The sequence below is a fragment of the Epinephelus moara genome, chromosome 2 (genome assembly GCF_006386435.1).
Source record: "Epinephelus moara isolate mb chromosome 2, YSFRI_EMoa_1.0, whole genome shotgun sequence".
Classification (NCBI taxonomy): Eukaryota; Metazoa; Chordata; class Actinopteri; order Perciformes; family Serranidae; genus Epinephelus; species Epinephelus moara.
In genome coordinates, this window is record NC_065507.1 from 24,003,642 (window position 1) to 24,026,820 (window position 23,179).

Below are 23,179 nucleotides of genomic sequence, written 5' to 3' on the forward strand. Positions count from 1 at the left end.
CCACTACTCATTTGTCACCTTTCCATAAGGTTTGGATACCTGCACTGTGAGCAACTGTGAGCAACTGTATGATGCCAAGCGTATGATGCCAATTTTCCAAACTCCATGCAGGAAGTTGTGAGAGGAGGTGTCACTTACTTTGATGACATATTGGAAGTTCAAGCGAACTGTTATGAATGCCTGCCGCCTGCAGTTGCTAAACTAATAAGCCTAAAGTCCCAGTGAGGCAGAAGTTGGGGCGTCATTGCTTCTGTACTGTGCTGCATTTCCTGGTGAAAAGTACTTTTTAAGGGGTGTAAAGGTTGAAGTGGGATTTTAATCAAATCCTTTGCATTTAATTGGGGCACCTAAAAGTTTAGCACAATGCAGAGCTACTGTGGACTGTTGGCTCCACACACACTTTCCTCACCGTTAGATGAGGAGCAGGACGAAGGAGAGATGCATAAATCAAACCTCCGCCACATTGTTTTGGATATGAAATATCTGCCAGTATCAAAAGACACATCTCCCTCTATCTCTCCACATATTGCTCTATTAGCTATTACAACCCACAAATGGTGAGGTAGGGTTTTATCTGACCCGTGTGGCTAGCTAGTTGCCCAAAGTCTCGACCTTTTGTAAATGCCCCTGAGTGCAGCATGACTCATCAAACATTTGACACTGTTTTACCTGGTTTTACAGAAAGAGAAAAGACAGGGATTTAATGTACAACTACTCTGATGCAGATTTTTTGACAATGATGAGGCATATGATCAATGAACACAGGGACACAGGATTAAAACTGGGAGCTTTTCCAGGTTACTTTAATGTAACTTCATCCTCTCACTTGTGATGTTTGAGACTCAGCCACCGACAAAAAAGAGGGGAATCAGTTCATCACCATAGACCTTTAAAAAATTCTGCTAACCTTCATGACTAAGGCTCCACTGTCTGTAGCTACATACTTCATAAAAAAACAACAACTCTTGCAGCAGTTTGCTGGTGGGAGACACTTGGTTTTCGATATAAATCAGAGCAGCTCCGAAAAAGAAATGGTAAAATTTAAAATAATCCAGTCATGTTGCCTGAATGTTGATGGAAATTTGCAGGTGGTGCACCTACAGTATAGATATAGAAGAGTATTTTATATACTCATTAATTGTGTAATAAAATGTATTACCATAGTGATGTGATTTTATTATTTACCAAGCTAATGCTGCACTAGACGCTGCATCTATCTGTGTATTCCCTGCTGTTTTGAGTGCACACCCTCTTCTCACCCACTGATCTCAACACCTCTGTCTCTCTTTCACAGTTTTACTTCCTCACCCCTCTCGGCCTATTCTCTGCTTTTTTTTTTTTTTTTTTTTTTTATGGCTCTCTTTGTGTTTCTCTTTCGGCGTCTGACTCTCAGTGGGTTGAAAAAGCTTCTCTGCAGATCAGAGCAGGCAGATCTACAAGGTCATTAGAGTATAGAACAGCGAGAGCGCAGAGGCACTCAGATACATACTGAATTTCACAGCACACAACAACTCTGACTAAACAACTGGGTGCGAGAGAAGAAAGAGACTAACGCAGAAAGAGTGAGGGGGGAGAGGATGCACGGTTACCTGCGTTTGATTGTGTGGATTCCTGAAAAATGAGTTTTTTTCTATGAATTTGTCCCTCTTTTCTCTTCCTCCCCCACCTTCTGGTTTCATCCCTCAACTAATCTGTCCTTTGGAAGTGATGTCATCTCCCTGCTGTCCTCAGCAGGCACAAGGCAGTCTGTCGAATGCAGATGAGCCGCGTGCTTGTGTGTGTGTGGGAGCAAATTAGTGTGTATGTGGGTAATGACATGAGCACCCCGATACCCTGATTTACATCATTCAATTATGGTGGGGAAAAAAAAAAAGAAAATGGGGCGGATGCTCTGATCAAGGTGACAGCAGGAGAACGTGAGTGGAAATGACTTCAAGCCTCAGAAATTCAACGCGGAGCATATCACTGGCAGATAGACAGTCGGTCACTCAGACAAATGGTTGGGGGAGTCCTACGAGGCCATTTGGCAAGTGGCAAAATCACAGTGAGTCAGGCAGTGGCGTATGATTGCTGTTTTCCCTGCCGTCTGCAAAGCTGTCACTGGACTAATGCACACTAGTGGAAGATGTAATCTATAGTAAATACAGTTGGCTCCACGGTGGAGCCCTCTGTGATTTCCACAGATTAAGGTGTCAAACTGAATCACTGGTCATAGACAGCTGAAGAGTACAGATTATCCCTGTTTGGCCAAATGCTGCTCTGATGACAAGTCAGGGATTTTGCACTTCATGTGTGTGTGTGGCTGTGATTTGGAGAACTGATTATTTTCTTTGGGGGAGCATCCACTCCTCCGGTATTTCCCGATTTGATCAAAACTACCAGACTGCGGAATGTGAAGAATTCACAGAAGGCCAAATCATTAGCGTTAATCATCTCCATCTATTGAGCTCCATAATCTTTACAACAATTCTGCTATAAAGCTTTTCAGCCATTCAGCTTCTAATCAGTGATCATCTTGCTGTTACTGAACCGTCTCCTGTAAAGGATTTTCCACTGTCATAAATTATTCTTATCTCGCTGTACTTATTGTATCTCTCTCTGTCTGAATCCCCTGTCTCACTCTGCTCCCATCTCATTACACACTGAATATCTCCACCCTGTCTTTCTCGGGCCGTGCCACCTGTTCCTCCGCTGCGTCTACCTGTCTATCCATCTCTATGTCTTCCTCATTTTCGTTTTTGTCGTTCTCTTACTCGCCTGTCTGCCTGCATGTCTCGGTAACTGTCTAGTTTGGCATGTGTCTGAGTGTGAGAGCAGGAGAAAGTAAAAAAAAAAGGAGAGACTGTCTGTATGTGTGTTTGCCTTTTTTTCCTCTGATAAAGGCCCCTGTGCTTGAAATGCCACATGCGGAGGTGGTAAATTTACACAAGGGAGCTTTTCCAAAGTGGGCAGACTACTTTTTCACTGGCATCTGTCTGCCTCCCTTCCACCTATTACATCTATATCCCTTGTCGTCTCCTTTCTATCACTCACCGTCTGTTCCCCTCCCTGTCTGTCTGTCTATCTGTCTTCCCGTCTCTGTGACTCGTCCTCTCATTCTCGCCGTTTCCCAATCTTTTTCGATCTACCCTCCCGCCCACACACATATATCATACACACACCTCCTCCATTGCTATTCCTGAGAGGAGTAGACTAGTCTGGCAGTGGGTTGGTTTATGTCCATGAACTCAATGACACCCTGCCGCTGCATTACACCACACTGGCACTACCACAGCAGGTAGCCACACTGCAGTGAAGACAGAGTAAAAAGCAGTTGTAGACTATAGATTAAGAAGATGTACGCATACGATCCGCATAACTGTCCCATTCCCTGACACACCAACGAATATGTAACCATGGATCTAAATGTATATTATCTCACATCCCTATTCATATGGGTGCCTACTCTAAGTGCCTCAACCCCTGTCTCTATGTGCACGTCAGGCTGTTTAAACACTTGCTCTGATATCACCGTACAGACGACAGCTTGCGCACGTGCCACTTGACTGCCCTCATCGTCTCCCCTCCCCTCTGTTTGTCTTACAGCCGAAGGAGGGGAGTCATAGATTGCGTGTGTTTATGTGTGTGTGTGTGTGTGAGATGGCGAGTGCACACAAGGGAGATAGTTGATGTTGTGCATATGCATACATATTACTCATATGGCCGTGTCCTGAATATCAATGCACTCACTGACCTTCCATTCATCTCTGTAGTTGTGTATCCTCCGTAGATGATGCAGATCTGCTGTCTCATGGTTTGTGGTCAATACTAATGTGTGTGTATGTGTGTGCTATTGTGTGTGTGTGTCACAAGCTAGAGGATGGAATGAAGTCTAAGATTACCCTGATGGTACAATCTGTGGAAACATCATCGTAATGGAGTATCGTTTCAGAATGACCAGCACTCAGCTGAAGACTGTCGGATCAGATCTCAATCTTGCATGGGTGGGACTGGGTGTTTTTTGGACAGGGTTCACGTGAGAGGATTGTTAATACCGTTGTCCCCTCGGCAAGGTATTTGAGCTCATTAATGTTACAGAGATGTCAATCACTCAGTGCTCCTCAAGCAGCTTTAGCAGGAAGTAAAAAAAATGCATTTATTGTAACTGAGATTTGCAGTAGATTCATGGGGATGAAATGTAATATCATTGGATGAGGTAAAAGTGGAAACTTACATAGAAATCTGTTGTTCACCGACATGTGATTTAATGTTTGATGTAGAGAGTGGTGCAGGGATAATGTTTTTCTGTAGGTTAACCAGGAAGTTAGCGTCCCTGGTTCCTTACTTACATGTTTTGTTCAAAAAGATAACCCACAGAATTTCATAACTTTTAAAGCATAAAGGCAATCGTCAGAAGTCAAAAGCTAATGTTAGCCTATAAAAAAAAACTACAACATGAATGATGTGACTTCAACATATCCACCAAAACAAGGCTGTAACGCCGGTGTTTGCCGTGATGATGCATAATGACCCCGTCAACCTCTGTAGTTTCATTTAGCCACTTGTTAGCAGCTACCTTTTTTAAGACACGTAAAAGCTTCTAAATTCTCAAGTGGGGTAGTTACTGACAATATCCATTCAAAGAACCCATTGACTTTGAGACAAGGGGACTGAAAGTGCAAAAATGCTAACTCATGAATCAACCAAACAATCACGACTGTAAAGACCAAGTAAAAGTAGCTTGGCTAAATAGCCGCTGTCATTTTTCCTCTTGCCTGTAGAGCTATTTATCAAACGGATTACTTTAGTGTGAATAGCTGAGCTTTGGCAATATCATCCATAGAGATGTCTGCCTTTTCTCCAATATAATGGAACTAGATGGCACTTGCCTGTGGTGTTTAAATTGCCAAAAAAAAACCCCAGCAATGTCTCTTTCCAGAAATCATGACCCGGTAACTCAAGACAATCCGAGACCTTGTTGTGAGTAGTTTCATGTAGGAACTATTTTCTTCAACTGTCAACACACAAAAGGAAGTGTGCATCTACTCATGGCGTTAATGGCGTCCTCCTCGGCTGAGCTGTAACGTTAGCCAGCTGAGTGGTGCTAGGTGAGCTAGCATTAGATGTGTGCTTCCTTGTGCACGGTGATACTGTTGGCAGGTTTAGTTCTAGTCCCATTATGTTCGAGAAAAGGCAGACAGCTCTACTGCCGATATCTCCAACACTCTGGAACTCACACCAAAACAATCTGGACTAATTAATATTAAAGGTAAGAGGAAAAATATGTATTTTTGATTTTGAGTTGCCCCTGCCCCTTTAACTGCCCCTTTCGTATGCAGCAACAACACAGAACATAAGTTAGTATTTAATTGATAGACATGACAAAATCCAGTAATGTGTTTTAAGCCTTTCTTCCCCAAAATTATGACCCCATAGGTTGTTTGTGCGAACAGCTTTTTATAACTCACGCTTTCTTTTATTGTTAGGCTGCCACCTGCAGTGGCTGTAGTAATTACAGGAGCAAAGGATGAAGTCATTGGACAGAGTTTAAAGAACAACAAAGTTTGTGTGATGGAGTATAAAGAGTGTGTCAGTAGGAGTGGTGGTGGATGGGTCAAACAAACACAGGATTTTCACCCATGTTTGTTGTGAAACCAAAAGTCATGGTTGAGTTATTTTAAGTTACATGTGTATGTTACCTCATCATATGTACTCAACGTCATGTAATGTCACATTGATATGTCATTATGTTGTCACCTGACTTTAAGTACGTAAAATGACAACGCCCAGCCATGGTCCTTTTCCTGAACCTAACCACATCGGTAGGAGCGCTACTTTAGGAAAAGCTCCTGTGGGTTGTATTTGAGAGTAGGGCGGTACGACCTGTGTGGTTTCATTGGTTGGAGGACTTGTGTCTTTTTTAAAGCACTGCTTTGTATTCCTGTTTGCAAATTGTGTCACCACAGGGTTAACTTTGACAAAAATTTGAAATTCTAAACTGGCACACAACCCCTCAGGCTCCGGCTCACCTCCTGGCCTGTGTCAAGTGATCAGCCAGCTGATGGTCAGCAGCTTTCTGTCTGTAACCCTGCCTCAGAAATAAACTGTAGAAAAACAGTATGCACCCACAAAGCAATCAAGCACACAGTAAGCTAACGCTGTGTTTCCATATAAGCAGCAAATACTGTGTTTTGTGCTTTTATAGAGAATGAAAGTCCTGCCTCTGCCAGCAATTGCGTACGAACAGCACCATGTCATTTAAGTGAAAAGGTAAGACTTGAGGAATAACGTGAGATTTTATCTGTCTGGAGGCTTCAGGGTCAGAACGAGCAGTGGTAAACTGAGAGTCGTGATTTCTGCCAGACAATCTCTTGCCTGCTGTGACATTTCTGTGCATGACTCTGCTATTTTCATTTTATTTTGGTCATCTTGATATTAATCCTGCACTCATACCTATAAAACATGAAGGATAAGAAGCAGACTGAAATTACAGACACATCCACAACTCTTGATAATGTGACATTATCATTAATATATCTTTTATATCATTACCAGCATGCTGACCTGCCTGTTTTGGTGGTTTGGCTCACTAGTTTTAATGCTGTCCTCTTTTCTAATTTTCTGCGAGACTGTAAATTAATTTAGTTTATGAATCTGTCACTTTTTAAGCGATGATGCAGAGTCATGACCTTTACTAAAATGCAATACCCTTATTATTCATGCAACAGGAATAGAATAATATTGTATTTAAACAATAATCTTGTACATTTGCCCATTTGTCCTTTTGCCTTTCAGACTTACTGGTTTTATTTTCATCCACAAAAACTGCGACACACTTCTTCATAGTTTTTGTCTCCAAAGGTGTTATCAATCTTTATTTTTGTCATAGTTTTTTGCTGACAAAATTAACACTGCTCCAGGCTGATATCAGACTGTGACAAAACTGACTTGTGAAAATACAGCTTAAGTGTGAGGTTAGCAAAAATAGGTCAAGGAGAATATCAAGTGGCCAGAGAAATGACTTACATTAGATTCTCTCACTCTTGTCAGTGCAATAAAATACAGGCTTCGGTGTCGTAAAAAATCTGTCTGATCTTGTCAGTGCTGTCTCTTCAGGTGACCCTGTTCCAACAAACAAATGTGGGACAAAAATAATGTTTGTGTGGGACAATGTGGGACATGTTGGCAGTGCTGAGAGGTAGTTTAAAATCTTTGATATTATGTCATCTAACCTAGAAAAAAAATCTATTCTGCTCATGTACTGTTTTTCATGTCATATCCCACCCCCTGTGTGAAACTGAAATATAAAAACTCTCTAATATTCACCTCCCACTGACTTAACCCAGTTGTAAATAGTTTCCCAGTCTTTGTTGTGGCAGCATTTCCTTTTCTTTGTGGTAGTTTCCATCATATCCTGCCAAATCTGCATAGCTTGTAACTTTGTGGTGAGTTGCAGTTTTCCCTGTTGGGCGTGGTGTGTAGGCCTACTGGGCTTGATTGACATCCAAAATGACCCTGTGATAACAACCTCCCCTGCTTTCTTCACAGCCATTGGATAAAAATTGTAGATAAATGTCTGGCCTGCAGGGGTTTGACTTTTGAAAACTTGAGACAATCAAAATGCGGGACACTGCCTCAATATGTGGGACATGGAACAAGGGATGTAAATGTAGTGCAGTCCCTCATGAAGCGGGACATCTGGTCACCCTGTTGTCTAGCCTGATCAGTGTGCAGACCTTGGTTTGGCTGTTTCAGGGACTTAGAGTTTGTGAAAACAAAAAGTTATTTTGAGGGATGCATGATCGTGTCGGCACGCCATCGGTATCAGCCAATATCAGAATCGCCCAGCATGCTTTTTCATACTTTGCACAATGATTGAATATTGCATACATTGAAATCTGCTGGCCCATCTGCTGGTGGGCCATCACAATAAGAGTATGCATGCATAATGTGATGTTAATTCCACCACAGAAGAGTCTTGATGATCACTGAAGTTAGGTTGGGAAAAAAGTGGATATAGTGATATTGGTTAGTGGTCAAATAAGTTGTTATCGGCATATCGGATATCGGCAAAAAATCCAATGTCATGCTTCCCTAGTAATTTTGTATATTTTTGGTGAGAGAAATGGTTATTTGGTTTGATTGAGGGCTCTCTTATCCCCAATTTTGGAGTAAGTAAGAGGCATATTGTGAAACAGTATTGTAATGTGTCATTTTTACTTAAATGCCACTCTGCAAATTTAGCTGAAGTGTTCCACTGAAATCATTTGGTGACACAAGCATTGTCTCCTTCTATTGCACCACTTCGGCTCGCCGCTCCAGCCTCATTAATGGACAGTGTGGAAGTCTGCTGGGCGACACTGTTCAGATGTCACAGAGCTCATTTGAAGCCCCGGTGTCTTTCATATGGTTTCCTCCATATTGCTGTGATATCGGGCCGGACTTGACACCATTAACCACTTTGTCCTTGCTTTTAACATGGTTTCCCTAGTTGCCGTGGCGATGATGACCTTGCAGCACATTACTGTGGTACTGCAGCATAAGGTGTTGTGTGAACAAGGAGCGAGACGCAGAGATAGAGGGGGCCCAGACAGTGGGCGAATAAAATGAGGACAGCTACTATTAAAAGACGGGCCACGTTCACAAAGTTGTTTGTGTCACATGATACTTGGAGTGCAACTTAGCAGAAGGCGAGCAGATTTCTGAGAAGGAGAAAGATTTGGGGAGAGAAGACGTGGAAAACACTGAAGCATACGTGTGAAGAGAAATAGAAAAGGAGAACAGGTGGGGATCAGAGAAAGATAAATGAAGAGAGATGAGAAATGTCAAGATGGTATCACAGCAGAGCGCCAGCAGTGCTTTGAAATGGAACAGAAATCTGCTTTTTCCCCACCTTTCTTTTCTCCTCTTTTATACCTGCCAGTGCTCACCTTGTTTTTCCCCTCGCACTACCAGACACCAACCTCTGTCTCTCACCAACTTGTACTAATTGCTCCTGTTTGCCTCCCATCACTCTTCCCCTAGCCTCTATCCCTCCCCTGTCACCACCTCTGGTCTCCTTTGCTCTATTTGTCCCTCACAGCCTCCCCCCTCTCTTCTTCCTGTTGCTCCTATCAGAATAAAGGGCAGCTCAGGTCGTATATAGATGATATCCTGGTCAGCCGGTGATGCAGTGTAATATGAAGCGTCCAGCATCTGCTTTTTGCTGCTGCAGTCAGCGCCCTTTAACCTCTCGCATTACTGAACTCCCCTCCCTCCCTCCCTCCCTCCCTCCCTCCATCCTTCCTTCTTCTTTTCTCTCTTTGGCTTGTCACAAGGTCCAAAAGTTTCACCACCAATCAGCCATATTTCCCAATGTTCTACGGAAGAAAGCATAAATATCTGATTCTGAATTTGTAACACTTAAGGAATCTCTGAATCACTTGCTGCTGAAACAAACAAGACCTTTAGATTGCTAGACAGTGAGTCCAAGGGCACTCTTACAGATCAGAGTTTAAACTGTGACTTTCTCCGGGAGTTTGTTTTGAAGCAAAGTGTTTTCTCTTACTTTCCAGCAAGTTTTTTTCGACCACTGCTCGTTTTGTTTCTCTGTCTACTGTGCTTAAAAGGTCAGCCAGAGGAAATCAAACATGGAGGGACCTGCTTTCTTGCTTTGTTTTCTTCATCTTATTTTTTTTTTTTTCTTTACTGGAAGTCATTCAAGGTGAATAAATGGCTCCCATATCTGGCCCCTGTTCACTCCATTTTTTCCTCATTCTTTCTCTCTCTCTCTTTCTCAGTATTGCTCTCAGATGCAGGGCTGAGCGTGGCTTGTGTTAACAGTGTGAGAGGCCCCTCTGTAAAAGAAAGTGCAATTCCATGTGGCTTACACTAAGTATGGCACATTAATATATCAAGATGTGCAGCTCAGTGTTCATTTTAATTAACACAGTGGTAAAACACGTCTGTCAAGTAGTTCAGGACCCAAATATTTGACTATTCAGATGTTTGTTCGTTAGATAGATGATCGGTTTTCAGTTTGGGGATTCTGATAATTATTTTAGAAATGACAATGAAGACATTATAAAATGAATAAATGTAATTAGTACCTCCTGTGCACTGATTTATTTGCGGTGGTGCACAATATCTGTGTTTATCCTGAGAGCTTGCCCCACCCTGGGGGCCATTGGTGAGAGTCCACCCAGACACACACAGTCACAGTTGTTAGCATCACATGGCTAACATTACAGTTATTCATGGGTTTAACAACAGAGTCTGTGTGAGTTTGTTGGGACAGTTTGATGGCTCGTTGTTGGATGCTAGCCACTGCTGCTTTGTTAGCTCTTGTTAACCGTAATGCAGGATTTGTACTTCTGTGACGTATCGACACAAAACCTATGCCGTAGCCTGACGTGCACCTCCCCAGAAATGTAACTACACATCATGGCAACGCAGACCTCCTGTATATTTTTGTAAGGCGAAACCATTTCCCTCAGTGGAAACAAAGCTTTTATATACTTTTATTCCACAGCTAAGAAACATGAAATAGCATTTTAAGTCTTATGTGTGATTTATCCTGGCTTTATATGAGTAGAGGAAATCTCTGCTCATCACTAGGCTAATTTATACAATGTAAAATGCCATAGGCTTGTGCTAATAACGTTAGCATGTTGTATTTGTAAAACATGTTTAGAATAAGACACTTGTTTTGTTGAAGAGCCTTGTGAGTTGTAATGGAGCCCAGTTTTATAATGTTTCCTTTGCTAAATGTTGCTGTTGTCCATGGCTTCATATGAGTATAGGAAAAGTCTGCTAGCCTCAAGGCTAAATTATACAGGGTAAAATGCCATAGGCTTGTGCTCATAACATTAGCATGTTGTATATGTGGAGAAAATGTGTCCAGACAAAGGCATATTCTTTGTCTGTGAATGCTTCGAGTTATACTGAAGCTGATTTGTGTACTTGGGTTTCAAATTGTCACTGTTAAGCCATGTTTAATGTGTGTTTTGGGTGTGTTTTGAATCAACTAAACTTCACAGCACTTCACAGAAACCCTGTTGCCAACTAGTGTTTTGGAGGTGTAACTGCAGTGTGACACGGAAACACCACTGCACAAGCATAAATGCTCACAATGGTGTAGATCACGTGCATAGGCTCTGCATAGAGCTGAAGCACAAGTATAAATCCTGCTTAAGGTGTCCAATTGACTGTTCGCTGGTCGGACAGTGGTTCAGAATAAGGCTTTTCCATTGGCACTTTTGGTTGTGCCACGTCATAGTATTCCATGCCCATTTGCGTTTCCATTGTCAGTTTAAGTGGGCCCAACTGCCTCTAAGTGTGTAGCGGTGATGTCTGCCAACTGGCAGTAGACCGTCCCTCAGCGCTGCATTTAACCTGTGTACCAGAAACACTGAATCTTATAAATATTAACCTCAAGTCCAAAATTTGTTGGAGCTAGTATGCTGTGTCTGTGCTTCTGTTTCACAGCACTTTTTCTGGCGTTATCTCAGATTTGGGCCGATTACTATGAGCATTCATGTTGGTCTATAATTTATCCATGAGAAGAAAAATTGTCACAATATGGTATAATGTCAAAAAAAAGTGCATAGATAGGACCTCGTTTAACTAAATACCTTGGGATCACAACCCTCCAGAAGATTTGAATAATCACTATCGATTACTACTGAAGCCTCAGAGGACAAAAAAAGGTTTCCGGAACAGTGGTTCAGGTAGTTGAAGCAAACATTGCAGGCTTTGCTTTGCATATTCATATACAGTGATTATTTTTATAAGGAACGATGAAAAGAATCCAGTCTTTGCCGGAGAAACCACAACTTGTCAACGTCATATTCATGTAACCTCCTAAAACACATTAACTGGGTTTGTAATTGGGTCTTAACAGTGTTTCAGCAGCAGTGGTGTCACTGGAGGCTCAATCTGTTGGTTTTTACTGTAGAGTTGTCAAAGCCATGAAATAATCCAGAGTTCAGCCAAAAGAGTGGCACCATTTTGGCAGACAGATCAGGTGGCTTCCTTTAAATAAGGAGAAGATGTGAACCCTGTAACACTCCCTGCATCACACTCTGCTGTGTGCAGACCACATGTCAACAGCTGAAGTTAGTCACCGGTGAACCAAAATGTTTAGCTAAGATTTTGCTCTCTATACTTTTAATAAAGTGTGTGTATGTGGGTGTGTGTCTTTTTTGGGGAGGTTGGGGGTTGCGTGCTGTAATATCCCCAGCCTTCTCCACCTCCCTCTCCTTTCCAACTTATTACCTTGGCTAGTTGATCTGATGGTGTAATAATATCTCCTGCCCCTGGCTACGGGAAATGGCCACATGCATTATTCACACATGCTGAGATGCTTATTGATGACTCCTTTATTTATATATTTCCCCAACGCCAGAGTCATTTCTCACATTTTTCACCCCTTTAGTTTTAATCCTCTGTTTTGACGTGAGCCCCGTCTAATGAGGCTGACTCACTCCGGGTTTTCAAATGGGTTGTGCTTGTTTGATGGGAATTTAGTTCAAGCTTTTGGCACGAGATATATCCGTGTGAAACTGGGGCTAATAATACATGTAGGTGGAGCCCCATTTATTAAATCTACTTTATTTGATGTCAAAGCTCACGGCTGCTCATTTTGTCATAGCTGTTTCCACTGGGGCATCACACGAGTGCTGTGTGAAAACCCACAGAAAACAGAACTCCTCTGAGAAAACTAGCATGACATTGTCTTAGGACTGCAGGGTAAGTTTGTCTAATGTGATTTGTGTACATTATCCAGCTATTTCCTTCTCTTCCATTCATGCAGTTGTTGCAAATGGGGCATATTCTCTTTTATGTCAGTGCATGGTAGAGTTCAGTGCTACTGGATGTTTTGTGGGTTTTCTCTATGAACTCACATTTCCTCTCTGCTCAGACCCGAAGCCACGGAAACAGCGACGGCAAAACTGCGGTGAGCCATATTTCTGGCCCAAAACTGGTACACTAGGCGTGCAAGTGTATGTTTTCTTCTCTTTTTTTTCCCCCTGAGAATCCATTTTAAACTTTGCTGTGTGGACATTTTCAACACAAATGTCTTTTTTTTTTTTTTTCACAAAACAGGCCATGGAATTGAGTAACAACAAGGGTGCAGAGTTGCTGTGATCCCATTTATATATATATATATATATATATATATATATATATATATATATATGTATATATATATGTGTAGATATATATAAAACAAAATCTCGCAACAAAATCTGGTCAGGCATTTAAAATAATTTCTTTAAAATTGAGATTTATTTGGGACCTTTCAGAGGCTCGTGCTGCATCCAAACATTGTATCCTTATACAGTGGTTCGTATGATAGCCTACAAAAGTGTACACACAACAGTTTGTATGATATCCTAGGAATTTAAGGCTCACAAATGACGTTACGTCCCTAATGTAAAGTTACAAAATTAAGGTATGGTGTAGGTCCAGGCTAGTGAAGTTACTGTGGTTACTGTTTAGGAAAAGAAACACGGTGAGGATGTGCCCTAAAATGATTAGAAGTTCACTCTGTTCCATGTGTGCTGGGAAAAGTCCTGTGTTTTGTGACCCATCCACCACCCTAACCTGTCTCCTAATCAATCAATCAATCAATTTTATTTATAAAGCCCAATATCACAAATCACAATTTGCCTCACAGGGCTTTACAGCATACGACATCCCTCTGTCCTTTGGACCCTCACAGCGGATAAGGAAAAACTCCTAACTAGACTGCTTGGCAAGCATGGTCTCACTCCGTGGTCATCGAAATCTGGCACGTGGGCAGTGACTTGCTGCGTCAGAAACCAACAAAAAAAGGCATGTTTTCACGTTGGCATAATATGCAGCCGGTTGCCTTTATAGTTAACTGGTGCCCGGCAGCGTCAAGGGGAAATGCGGCGGGGCAAGGACAAACACTGACTTTCACCCATGAGAGTGGTGTTCGCATCCTGTGAAATTTTAAATCCAAACCCTATTATTTTCTCCTGAACTTGACCACTACCTTTTGTTGCCTAAACCCAACCATATGTTTGTTGGTGAAGGAAAAAAAACTTATTGTACTAACATAGTGCATCTACTTTGAAAGAGACTTTATGTAAATTTTATATTTCCTGTGAAAACGGAAGTGTATCCTGAAAGAAGAGAACCTGACATGGTGTCCTAGAACATAAACAAACCAACACACCCAGGGTACCTTGCATGTCGTATGTGGATGCAGAAAGTCCATGACCAAATGTCAATATGTGACGAGGTCGGAGTGAGAATATGTTGGCTAGGCACTGCTTCCTATTATGGCTTATGCACAAATTACTGGTTTATCATTAATTCCGGTGCATTACTTTGTGTAGGAAAACATTTGAATAGTGCATGAGAATAGCCTGATCCAAGTATTTTGTTTTTATCAGAGTTGTTGTATGAGTCAATTACAGTATATCTACATATAGAGCTGGTCCTCCTCTGTGGAGTCTGCCATGTTGTTACTACTGTAGCCCAGAATGGACAAACCAAATACTGACTTGAGATAGGGCAATTCAGGTTTTGGTATCAGCCCCTTTACTGACTGAAATTCCTCCCAAGCTTTTAGCATGACTGACAATCAAAATGGCCACACATTTAAAAGCTAGAAGGGCACTCGGAAAGCACAGACCTCTATCAAGGCCAAATACTCTATTCTGCATGTTAACAAAGGAGGTAAAAAATATGCATCTGCTCTGTGATTGTGATCTGATCTAAAAATTTATACACCCTTTTACTAAGTTACATGAAAATTGGGCCAGTAGTTTTTCTGTCATCGTGCTGACATGCATACTAATAGAAACAAAAATATAACTTCCTTGGTTGTGGTGATAAGACCCAGATTGGAAAATACTAGAATTTCCCTTTAAATAAATAAAAATCCTTGAGGTCATTTGCATTTTATATGCAGGTCTTCCTGCTTTTATCTGCATGCAAGAAATTCTACCTCCCATCCTGCCATCTGGGATTAAGCAGTGCGATTCATTGAGTTTTGGAGAGGTCAGGAAGTGAGTAAGAATAGGCGATGCAGAAGACTAATTTTGCCACTCCATATTTAATGCACTGGTAATGGTAGCCCTCTCTGTATTCTCTCTCCTTTACACAGTCTTCCTGCCAGATACAGTGGGCTGCCCTGGCCTCTTTCTCTTGTCCGCACGCACACACACACACACACACACACACACACACACACACACACGCACACACACACTGCCCAAAATACCAGCGTTGGGTTTAAAAAGTAGTTCACCACAGATGTGTCCGGCCCAAATAGGAGAAGAGAGCATGACACATAAGCAATCAATGTTTGACCAAAGGAGTATTTTTACTTTTATTCTTTTTCTTCCTTCCTCTCTCATCTTTAAAACCACCAGCCTTTTTTATTTTTTTTTAATTCCAGATCAAAACACAATCCTTTGACGATCACTGTTAAATATCTTTTATATAGCTCACACTCTTTCAACCTGACTCATCCTCCCTTTAGGTGTATGATTTCTTTCAGTTTCCAGAACATATTGTGACAGTCAAAAGAGAAAAATGCCAGAATTTGTTGCGTCCACCAAAAATACAGTAGGCAGTTTTGTGGTCAAGCACAGGACCTGATGTATAACTATAGACAGAGAAACGTGTTACATTTTTCACTTAAACAAGGTTCACATAATTTTATAATGCATGTTTTATTTTTGAATTTATTTTGTTTCTATATTTATTTATTTTATTTTATTTTTATTTAATTTGATTTAATTTTGTTTTATTTTATTTTATTTTATTTTATTTATTTTTCAAATCATGCATTTAATTCTTTTGCAAGTGTCAGCATCCACTGTATCCAAACAGTCCCTGCTAAATGCAAGCTGATAGAACTTTTTCACATCATTCATCACTGTTGCTGTTTGTATTTTCTAACCAAAAAGTTTGTGAAAGTGTTTGACAACTGACTTTGGAGTCCTTCCAGCACATGAACACATATACACAAAAAAAACTAAATTCAAGGTAGTGTCAGCCCAGCAGACGCACAATAAAGACTTCTGCTAGGTTTCTGAATACAGACCTGACCTGTGACACACAGCTGTCGGCACAGGAGTAAAGAGCAACCTCCTTCCTTCACTATCAACATCCATGTTACTCAGTGTTATTCAAAAACATCTGAAAAGGACTCAAATTTGTGAAGATTTTTTAACAGTTCACTGATTCATTTGTAAAGCATTTCAATGTGTATATATAAACTGTTTTGTAATTTGTACATTTCAATTATATTTGTACAGTTCTATCACCTTGGTGTTACTGCTTAGCCTTGAAACTTTGATGAATTGTGCAATCTTCATTTTTATCTTTTTCTTTCTCCAAGGATGACTCCTGTTATGTAAGAGAGGAGGAATCTTCTTAAGCCATTTTTTGGATTCTAACCTCTTCTGCACAGTGTTCAAATACTGAATAAATCTTACAGTCCTTTTTATACACATGTAGGTGCAAATAAGCTAAACTACACTTAAAAGGAGTTGAACATGCATCTTTAGGGACATGATAACTGTATAAATAAAGCGGCTACTTAAGTAGCAGAGAGGTCACTCTTAATAAAGTATCTGTATTTAATTCATGTCCATAAACTTCTCCCTGCTTTATACAGACGTCATATCAGTGCAGTGCATATCAGCATATTCATAAAGGCATTACATCTGAGTGTGGGGGACTTATTAAGTGATGTAACCACACGTGGGATGGAGAGTTAAGGGCACTTAGTGTAGCAGCTGTAGGAGTTTTGGGGGGCAGTCTGTTCTTTCAACATCCGGATTCGAGCAGAGGTCAGGAAGTGTTTGGATGAGTGGATTTAAGGAGCATGCAGGAATGTATGTGGCACAAGGAAAAAGCGGAAATAGGTTGCATTCTTTCTTTCCCTCTCTCTCACAGTGACCTCATCTAGTCCTTATCTCTCTTGCCGTACCTGGCCAGTTGCCAGGAGTGATGTGGAGCCATCTAGCCAGCTGATTGGCTGTTTCCACTCTCACCAGGGATGGGCAGATTGATTACTCACTGCTGAATAATACTATCATACTGATACACTTGCTCATTTGTTATTGATACCCTTAAAAGGGCTGTCTTCTTGTCCTTCTTGTTTTTTAGGAAGTTATCAATCGCAGTTGTTTTGTAAAAGTCTTTAATAGTTTTATTTTTTCATTTTGTGCTAATGTTTTTGGCTTATCTGTGCATCATAAACTAGAGTCGTAATTTCTAGCGTCATCCGTTACTAGAGGTCACCTTTGTTGGACACAAACACAGATGCATATATTGAATTATTCCGGCTTCCTTCCTTTTTTTCCTGTCTCTTGATCTCTCTCTTTTTCACTGTCTTCCTTTGAAATAAATTGTCTGCGCCTGAATGCGTGAGCTTTACTGTTAGCGATATGGTGTTTGATTTGATTTTCCAGCTGAGAGCCTGGCAGTCTCTGTGAGGGCTACTGTGAGAGAGGATGTGCAAGAGAATGACTTGGAAACATTTTCGAATGAAGCTGTGTGTATGAATCCAAATGTGTGGCTGAGTGTATTAACCTCGGCATGAGCGTTTGTGTGTGTCCGTGTGTGAGTGCGTTAAGCCCTGCTCCACTGACACTCTTCCCTCCTTCTCTACAGAGAGAAGTGCCTTCTTTCGGTGACCCCCGTGGCTGTTTGGCTCCACTGAAGCCACCTCTGCCTCTGTGCCTGTCCATGTCTGCCGGAGTTGCCAGCCACACCAGAAGCCCCAGGACTGCCAGGACTGCCAAACCTGTCCACTGAGCCAGTCTCCACACCACTTACACCTCACTACTTCCCTCCATCTCCTGCTCCGTCTGCCAGCTAGACCTCTCTCCATCCATGCCACTCAGCCCTCCTCTGTGGAAGTCAACCTCTCCCCCCTCCTCTGCGCGCAGACCCTGATACTGAAAACAGACAGCTTTTATCGGCTCCTGTGAGCGGAAGGAGATTGTCTCTTTGCCGTCCCCACAACCACAACCTTCTCCTCCTCATCCTCCTCTTTCTGTCCACCTCTCTCTTCCTTCTCTCTCCTCCAGCCCTGCATCTTTTCATCATGGACCAACTCGATCGATAATGTGTTTTGCCATTCGTCTCATCTGACAGTTCAGCTGAGGAGCAAGGCGATAGCCAGCACTGGTGTGTGTGTGTGTGTGTGTTTGAGAGAGGGGACGAAAAAGAGAGATTTCAAAGCGAGACCCCTGTGGCCGTCACCAGCCTAGGCCCTGGGTGACAGGCGGAGGAGGAGTCCTATTACAGCCACAAACACACTCTTGGGATGGGCCGCAGGTGGTAGGCGAATCCCAGGCCTCACAGGCTTCACCTCAGACCCTGGGGACAAAACCTCTAAAAACTGGCCTTTTCCCATGTCCTTTACTTATTCTTTCTCACCATTTCTCCCAGTGTCATTAGCAACATACAGACGCACGCGTAATTGCATTTGCTGGATATCTATTCCTCTCAATCGACCCCTCCTGCCTGGTTCAAAATGGCAGTGAATGTGACACCGATCCGGGACACAAAGTGGCTGACATTGGAGGTTTGTCGGGAATTCCAGAGAGGAACGTGTTCACGACCGGACAGTGAGTGCAAATTTGCCCACCCTGCCAAGAGCTGTCAAGTGGAAAACGGCAGAGTCATTGCCTGTTTTGACTCACTCAAGGTGAGTATGACAAACACCTGTGATGTTCATTCGTCACTGAACTGTCTTCTCCTTTTTTTTCTTGTGTGCATTGTTAATGAGCATTGTCTTCAGGATGTTTTAGGTTCTATTTTAGGGTTGTAGGGATGCCAGGACCTGTTAGACGTAAAGAGAAGGTGTAGTTAGTGATTCTGGGCGTTATGCATGTCTCTCACGTAAGTTGTTAGGAAAAGTGAGATATCATTTCCTTAGCCACAAGGTTAAGCCATGGCAAGGGGATAAATACGTGTGTGTATAAATACTTTTTAGTGTGTGTGTGTGTGTGTGTCTTGGTAAGCTGAGATGAGGCCGTAATCACATTAACATCTGTGAATCAGACTCAGAGTTTCCTTCACTGGCACATAACTTTATTGCAGGACTGTCAGTTGGCACATCGCAAAAGTTTCTATGTGATCATCACATCAACAGGCTGAACGGGAAATATAGAAGTAGGGTAGCACACTGTGTATTTCATGTTTGTATGTGACTCCGCGAGTGTATGTCTGTATGTGTTATTTTGAGGTCATGCAGCACAGTGGGGTGTTCTCAGAAGGCTCTGTAATTTACTGTCTATTTTTGCCCTGGCACTGGAACAACACACTCCCACTATGCAGCTCCTCTCACTCTCTGTCAGAGATGGAGGGGGGGGTGGGTTCAAATGGGGGAGCAGATGGAAAGATGGAGGAAAAGAGAATGGACTTGGTCGAGAAGTTGTAAGAGAAAATAAGAAATATAAAGTCTTGATACAATTGATGCTCCCCTCGACGTGGCCCCCTTGGCAAAAACAATTGGAGGCCAACATCACTGTCTCAAAGAGGCTGTGGCTCATTTTTTAAGTTAGGTTTTAAGAAGATAGCGGTATCTTGTGAATCTAGACAACCTAAGGCATCCAGCGGTACCAGCCATGTTGGCATAGCCTGTTGGAAAGGGGGCTAAATAACACTCCAAATTTAGGCGAAATGTTGGCAAGGGAACAACTGGCATGGCCATTTTCAAAGGGGTCACTTGAACTCTCAGCTCAAGATGTCTGAGTGAGAGTGGGTTCATGGGTGCACACGAGTCTCTGTTTTGTTCCCCAATCAATGTACTCCTTCAGATAAAAGCTGTATATTTGTGTTTTTAAGGAAAAGGACAACCAGCCTATTTAAAGAACAAGGCTAACATATATAGATACATAACACATTAAAAGTATTGTCCTGGAACACATGTTAACTGTGCACATTAGATAATTAGTAATATTAACTGTAACATAAGAAGCCAAAGTACACTCTCCATATGGACATAACTTTCAACCAGCCTAAGTGAATTCCTGAGATTTACTTATGGCTTTTGGTTTTGGTGTGCAACCCCAAGATATTCAGTGGCCCCATCTGGCCACCGCTATGGAAAATTTCCGTGGGCACCACTAGATGAGCCAATTAAAAAAAAGATAAATGAGCTATGAGCAACACATTATCCCTTTAATCATAAACGTACAGGGCACAGTTCACAGTTATGGACGCCTATACACTGCGGATACAGGTCACACTTTTAATTTACCACAACAGTAGGAGAGTGTGTAAAGGGTCAGCTGTGTCAGCATGTGTCATGGCTGACAGCCAAGCATAAACACTGGCCTTCTGTAATGTACAGCACTTAATTGTATACGAAGCATACATGTGCGTTTACTGTACATAATGCAGAATGTAAGTCACGTACACATAATATGCACACATGTGTCAAGCAAACACACTCACGCTGCGGCCTGAGCCTACTGCCTCATTATTCCAGATGCTGAAAATGTGTTGGATACAGCGATATCAGTGAAGTCAATCTGGATATTTTGGCTCAAGTGAGTGCAATGATTCTGGATCCTGGAGTTCTGTCTACCGTGTTGTGCACATGTCCTGTAATTTGTCTCCAATCTGATTGGCAAGCAGGGTGTGATTCAGTGTAACTGGAGACCAGAGCTGGAAGTCAGTCAAGCCAGTCCAGGCTACAGCTTACCCTGCTGTATAACTATGGGGAGGGGGATGTTTCTTGTTAAGCCGGGTACTGTGTTATTATAGTTCTGGGCTGCTTGGTTGGACCTCTGATGGTTTGGTTGGTACAGGTAAGACAGGAAGGAAAAGGGGGTGCTGCAGGGGCACTGCATGGATCATGAAAACAGACGTGTAGACTGAGCCGGAGAGGGTGAGAGCAGGCGCAGCAGGGAATGTGCGAGGAAGCGTAGCACTATGCTCAGCGCCCTTCCCTGCTCTCAGTGCCAGGGCATTCCACAGTCTACCTCCCCTCCCTGCCTCCATGACAGTATGATAGATCTGCTTTATCTGCAGATGAATTCATAATATGTAGCTAGGCATGGAGAGAGGGGCGAGGGGAAAGGGAAGGACAGGCAGGAGGATGTGGAGAGGGAAAAAAAAAGGGAGTAAAGGGATAGATGTTCTTTACACGTGGCTTCTCACTCCTGGACAATTTGGCATAGCCCTTGCCCTTAATTCCTGTTAAAATGCAGGCCGGCAAGGGGAGCAAGGGCTGTTGCTGGAGGAATAGAGAGGCACATGGATAGCTCTCCTTGCTTTTTACCTCCTTCTCTTTGCTTTAAAAAAGTCTTTGTCAGATTTAATTAATGTCCCCGTTTCTGTATTTTAAACCAGTTTCTTGCCAGTTGGTCTTTATATGTGGATGTCTTTATTTTATTAACTTCATTCAGTCATTCAGTGTTATCTGTTTGTCAAGGCCCAAATGCACTGAAAACGTCTGACGCAATCGTTTTGAAGTACAACCATTGTTTTAAGTGTCTGAACACACACCAAAAGCATTATGAGGTGCGTCAAACTGCTTCGATGCCTTTACTCCGACCTTGTTTCGATTTTGGAGTGTCAAATGAGGACCCAGCGACTGACGTCAATGAGGCAGAGAGGAGAGACGCAGAGACAGGGAGGTGGCCGTCTAGCCAGAACGAAAAAATCGATTTTGGGCAACAGCTGAAGTTAGCTCCGTTAGCTTAACTGAGAATTTTAGGAGCAACACAGTTGAAATTCTGCAGTGCTAAACGAAATCTACTACCACTGCCAACAGCTATACTACCATACATCATAAATGTTGTGTTGACACGTGTCAGATGTTAAAATAAGAAAAATAAAAGGACCATAGCAGACCCACCTCATATCGTCTTTGTTTCCATGAACCTTGACTGACTGGTCATAAAACTTAACTCGCCATAAGAACCTAACAGTTTGTGTTTTAATGGCCAAACTGGCAAAAGTCTGAGTAACCAGTGGAGGCTGTCCTCACCAGACAAAAACAACTGCATTGGTTGTGCCTAAGCCCAGTTCAGACCAATGATTCGCAACAAGGCGAAACTGTTTTAGAATGTTGCAGAGAAATGTTGACGCGGTGTGAACTGGCTGGTCTGAAGTTGACTCAAGGCGGCTGATGGTGTCACCTGCAACTCAGCTGGTCAAATTGCCGTCGACTGGTTTTAGAATCTAATGCACGCCACCTGTTCCTACAGCCAATCGGCTTGTAGTGAAGTCCACTGGTCAAGTCAAAATGACCGCAGATGGTGTGTTCGCTTGCTGTGGCAGGTGCTCCATCCCTGACGGACCTCAGTTTCTGTCCTCACAGTGTGTTAGTGTTGGACGGTGGGTCGTTGTTGCTGGTCGCTGCATGTGCAACTTGTCTCGTCGCCAATCTTTGGTCTGAACTGGTCTTTAGAACTACTTATTTTTGTTTTTGTAACAGCATGCTACAGGTGCGTTCAGACAAAACTGGAAGCAGACTTCCCTGTCATGTTATTTGTGTGAGAAGCTTAACCAGAGACGTACCAGATTAGAAAACACCCATATTACGAAACAGTCAGACAGTTTTTGAAGACGCAGACAAACAACCAATTTTGGACTTGTTGGACAACTGTCTATGATTAGAGAAGGAAAAAAAAAGAGGGCTATTTGCTTCTTCTTTTGGCTGCTGCCACAGGAATTCAGCAGCTTGTTACTATTAGCAGCTGGATACAAAGCTGGTTTCATGTAAGTGAATAAAGAACAATTCTGGGGGTATTTAGGCTGACGAAATACAATAAACTCACCATTGTGGCTGTGATGGGAAACAGGTGAAAATGAGCCAAACATCCGCGGGAGCTCCGCTACAGCATGATGGACTAGCTACTGATGAACATGCTGAAATTTTCTCATTGGGTTTCATTTCTTTGTAGTTTCTTCTCATTAAGATTTTCATCCTTTCTGTTGACATTTGAATAATTCGTCTCTGCTAGAAAATCTTGTCATTATTGGAATCCACTGTGGCTGTCGGAGGCTGCTGTTTATGAAAGGAATAATAAGAGAGTTTAATACGAAGGTGTTAGGTGGACTGTTGGGTGGGTGAAAATCCCTAGAACCCCTCTAAACTACCAAAATGGTACATTGTTAAAGTTTACATATACTCTCTCATTTTTTAATAATTTCTTTTACCATTGGGAATATATTATATCAGGAAAACATAGAAAGAATTTGGTTT

General features: G+C 42.2%; 1 protein-coding gene across 7 annotated transcripts in view; it reads left to right on the forward strand.

The window, feature by feature from the left end:
- The window catches only part of LOC126404957 (muscleblind-like protein 1), a 90,019-nt gene that overhangs the window by 10,950 nt on the left and 55,890 nt on the right, over nucleotides 1-23,179 (forward strand). For all 7 annotated transcript variants that reach the window (XM_050068435.1, XM_050068406.1, XM_050068426.1 and 4 more), the window contains exon 2: nucleotides 17,623-18,664. In XM_050068435.1, the coding sequence (XP_049924392.1) occupies nucleotides 18,491-18,664 (174 nt within the window). In that variant the 5' untranslated portion in view covers nucleotides 17,623-18,490. The remainder of the gene's footprint in view (nucleotides 1-17,622; nucleotides 18,665-23,179) is intronic.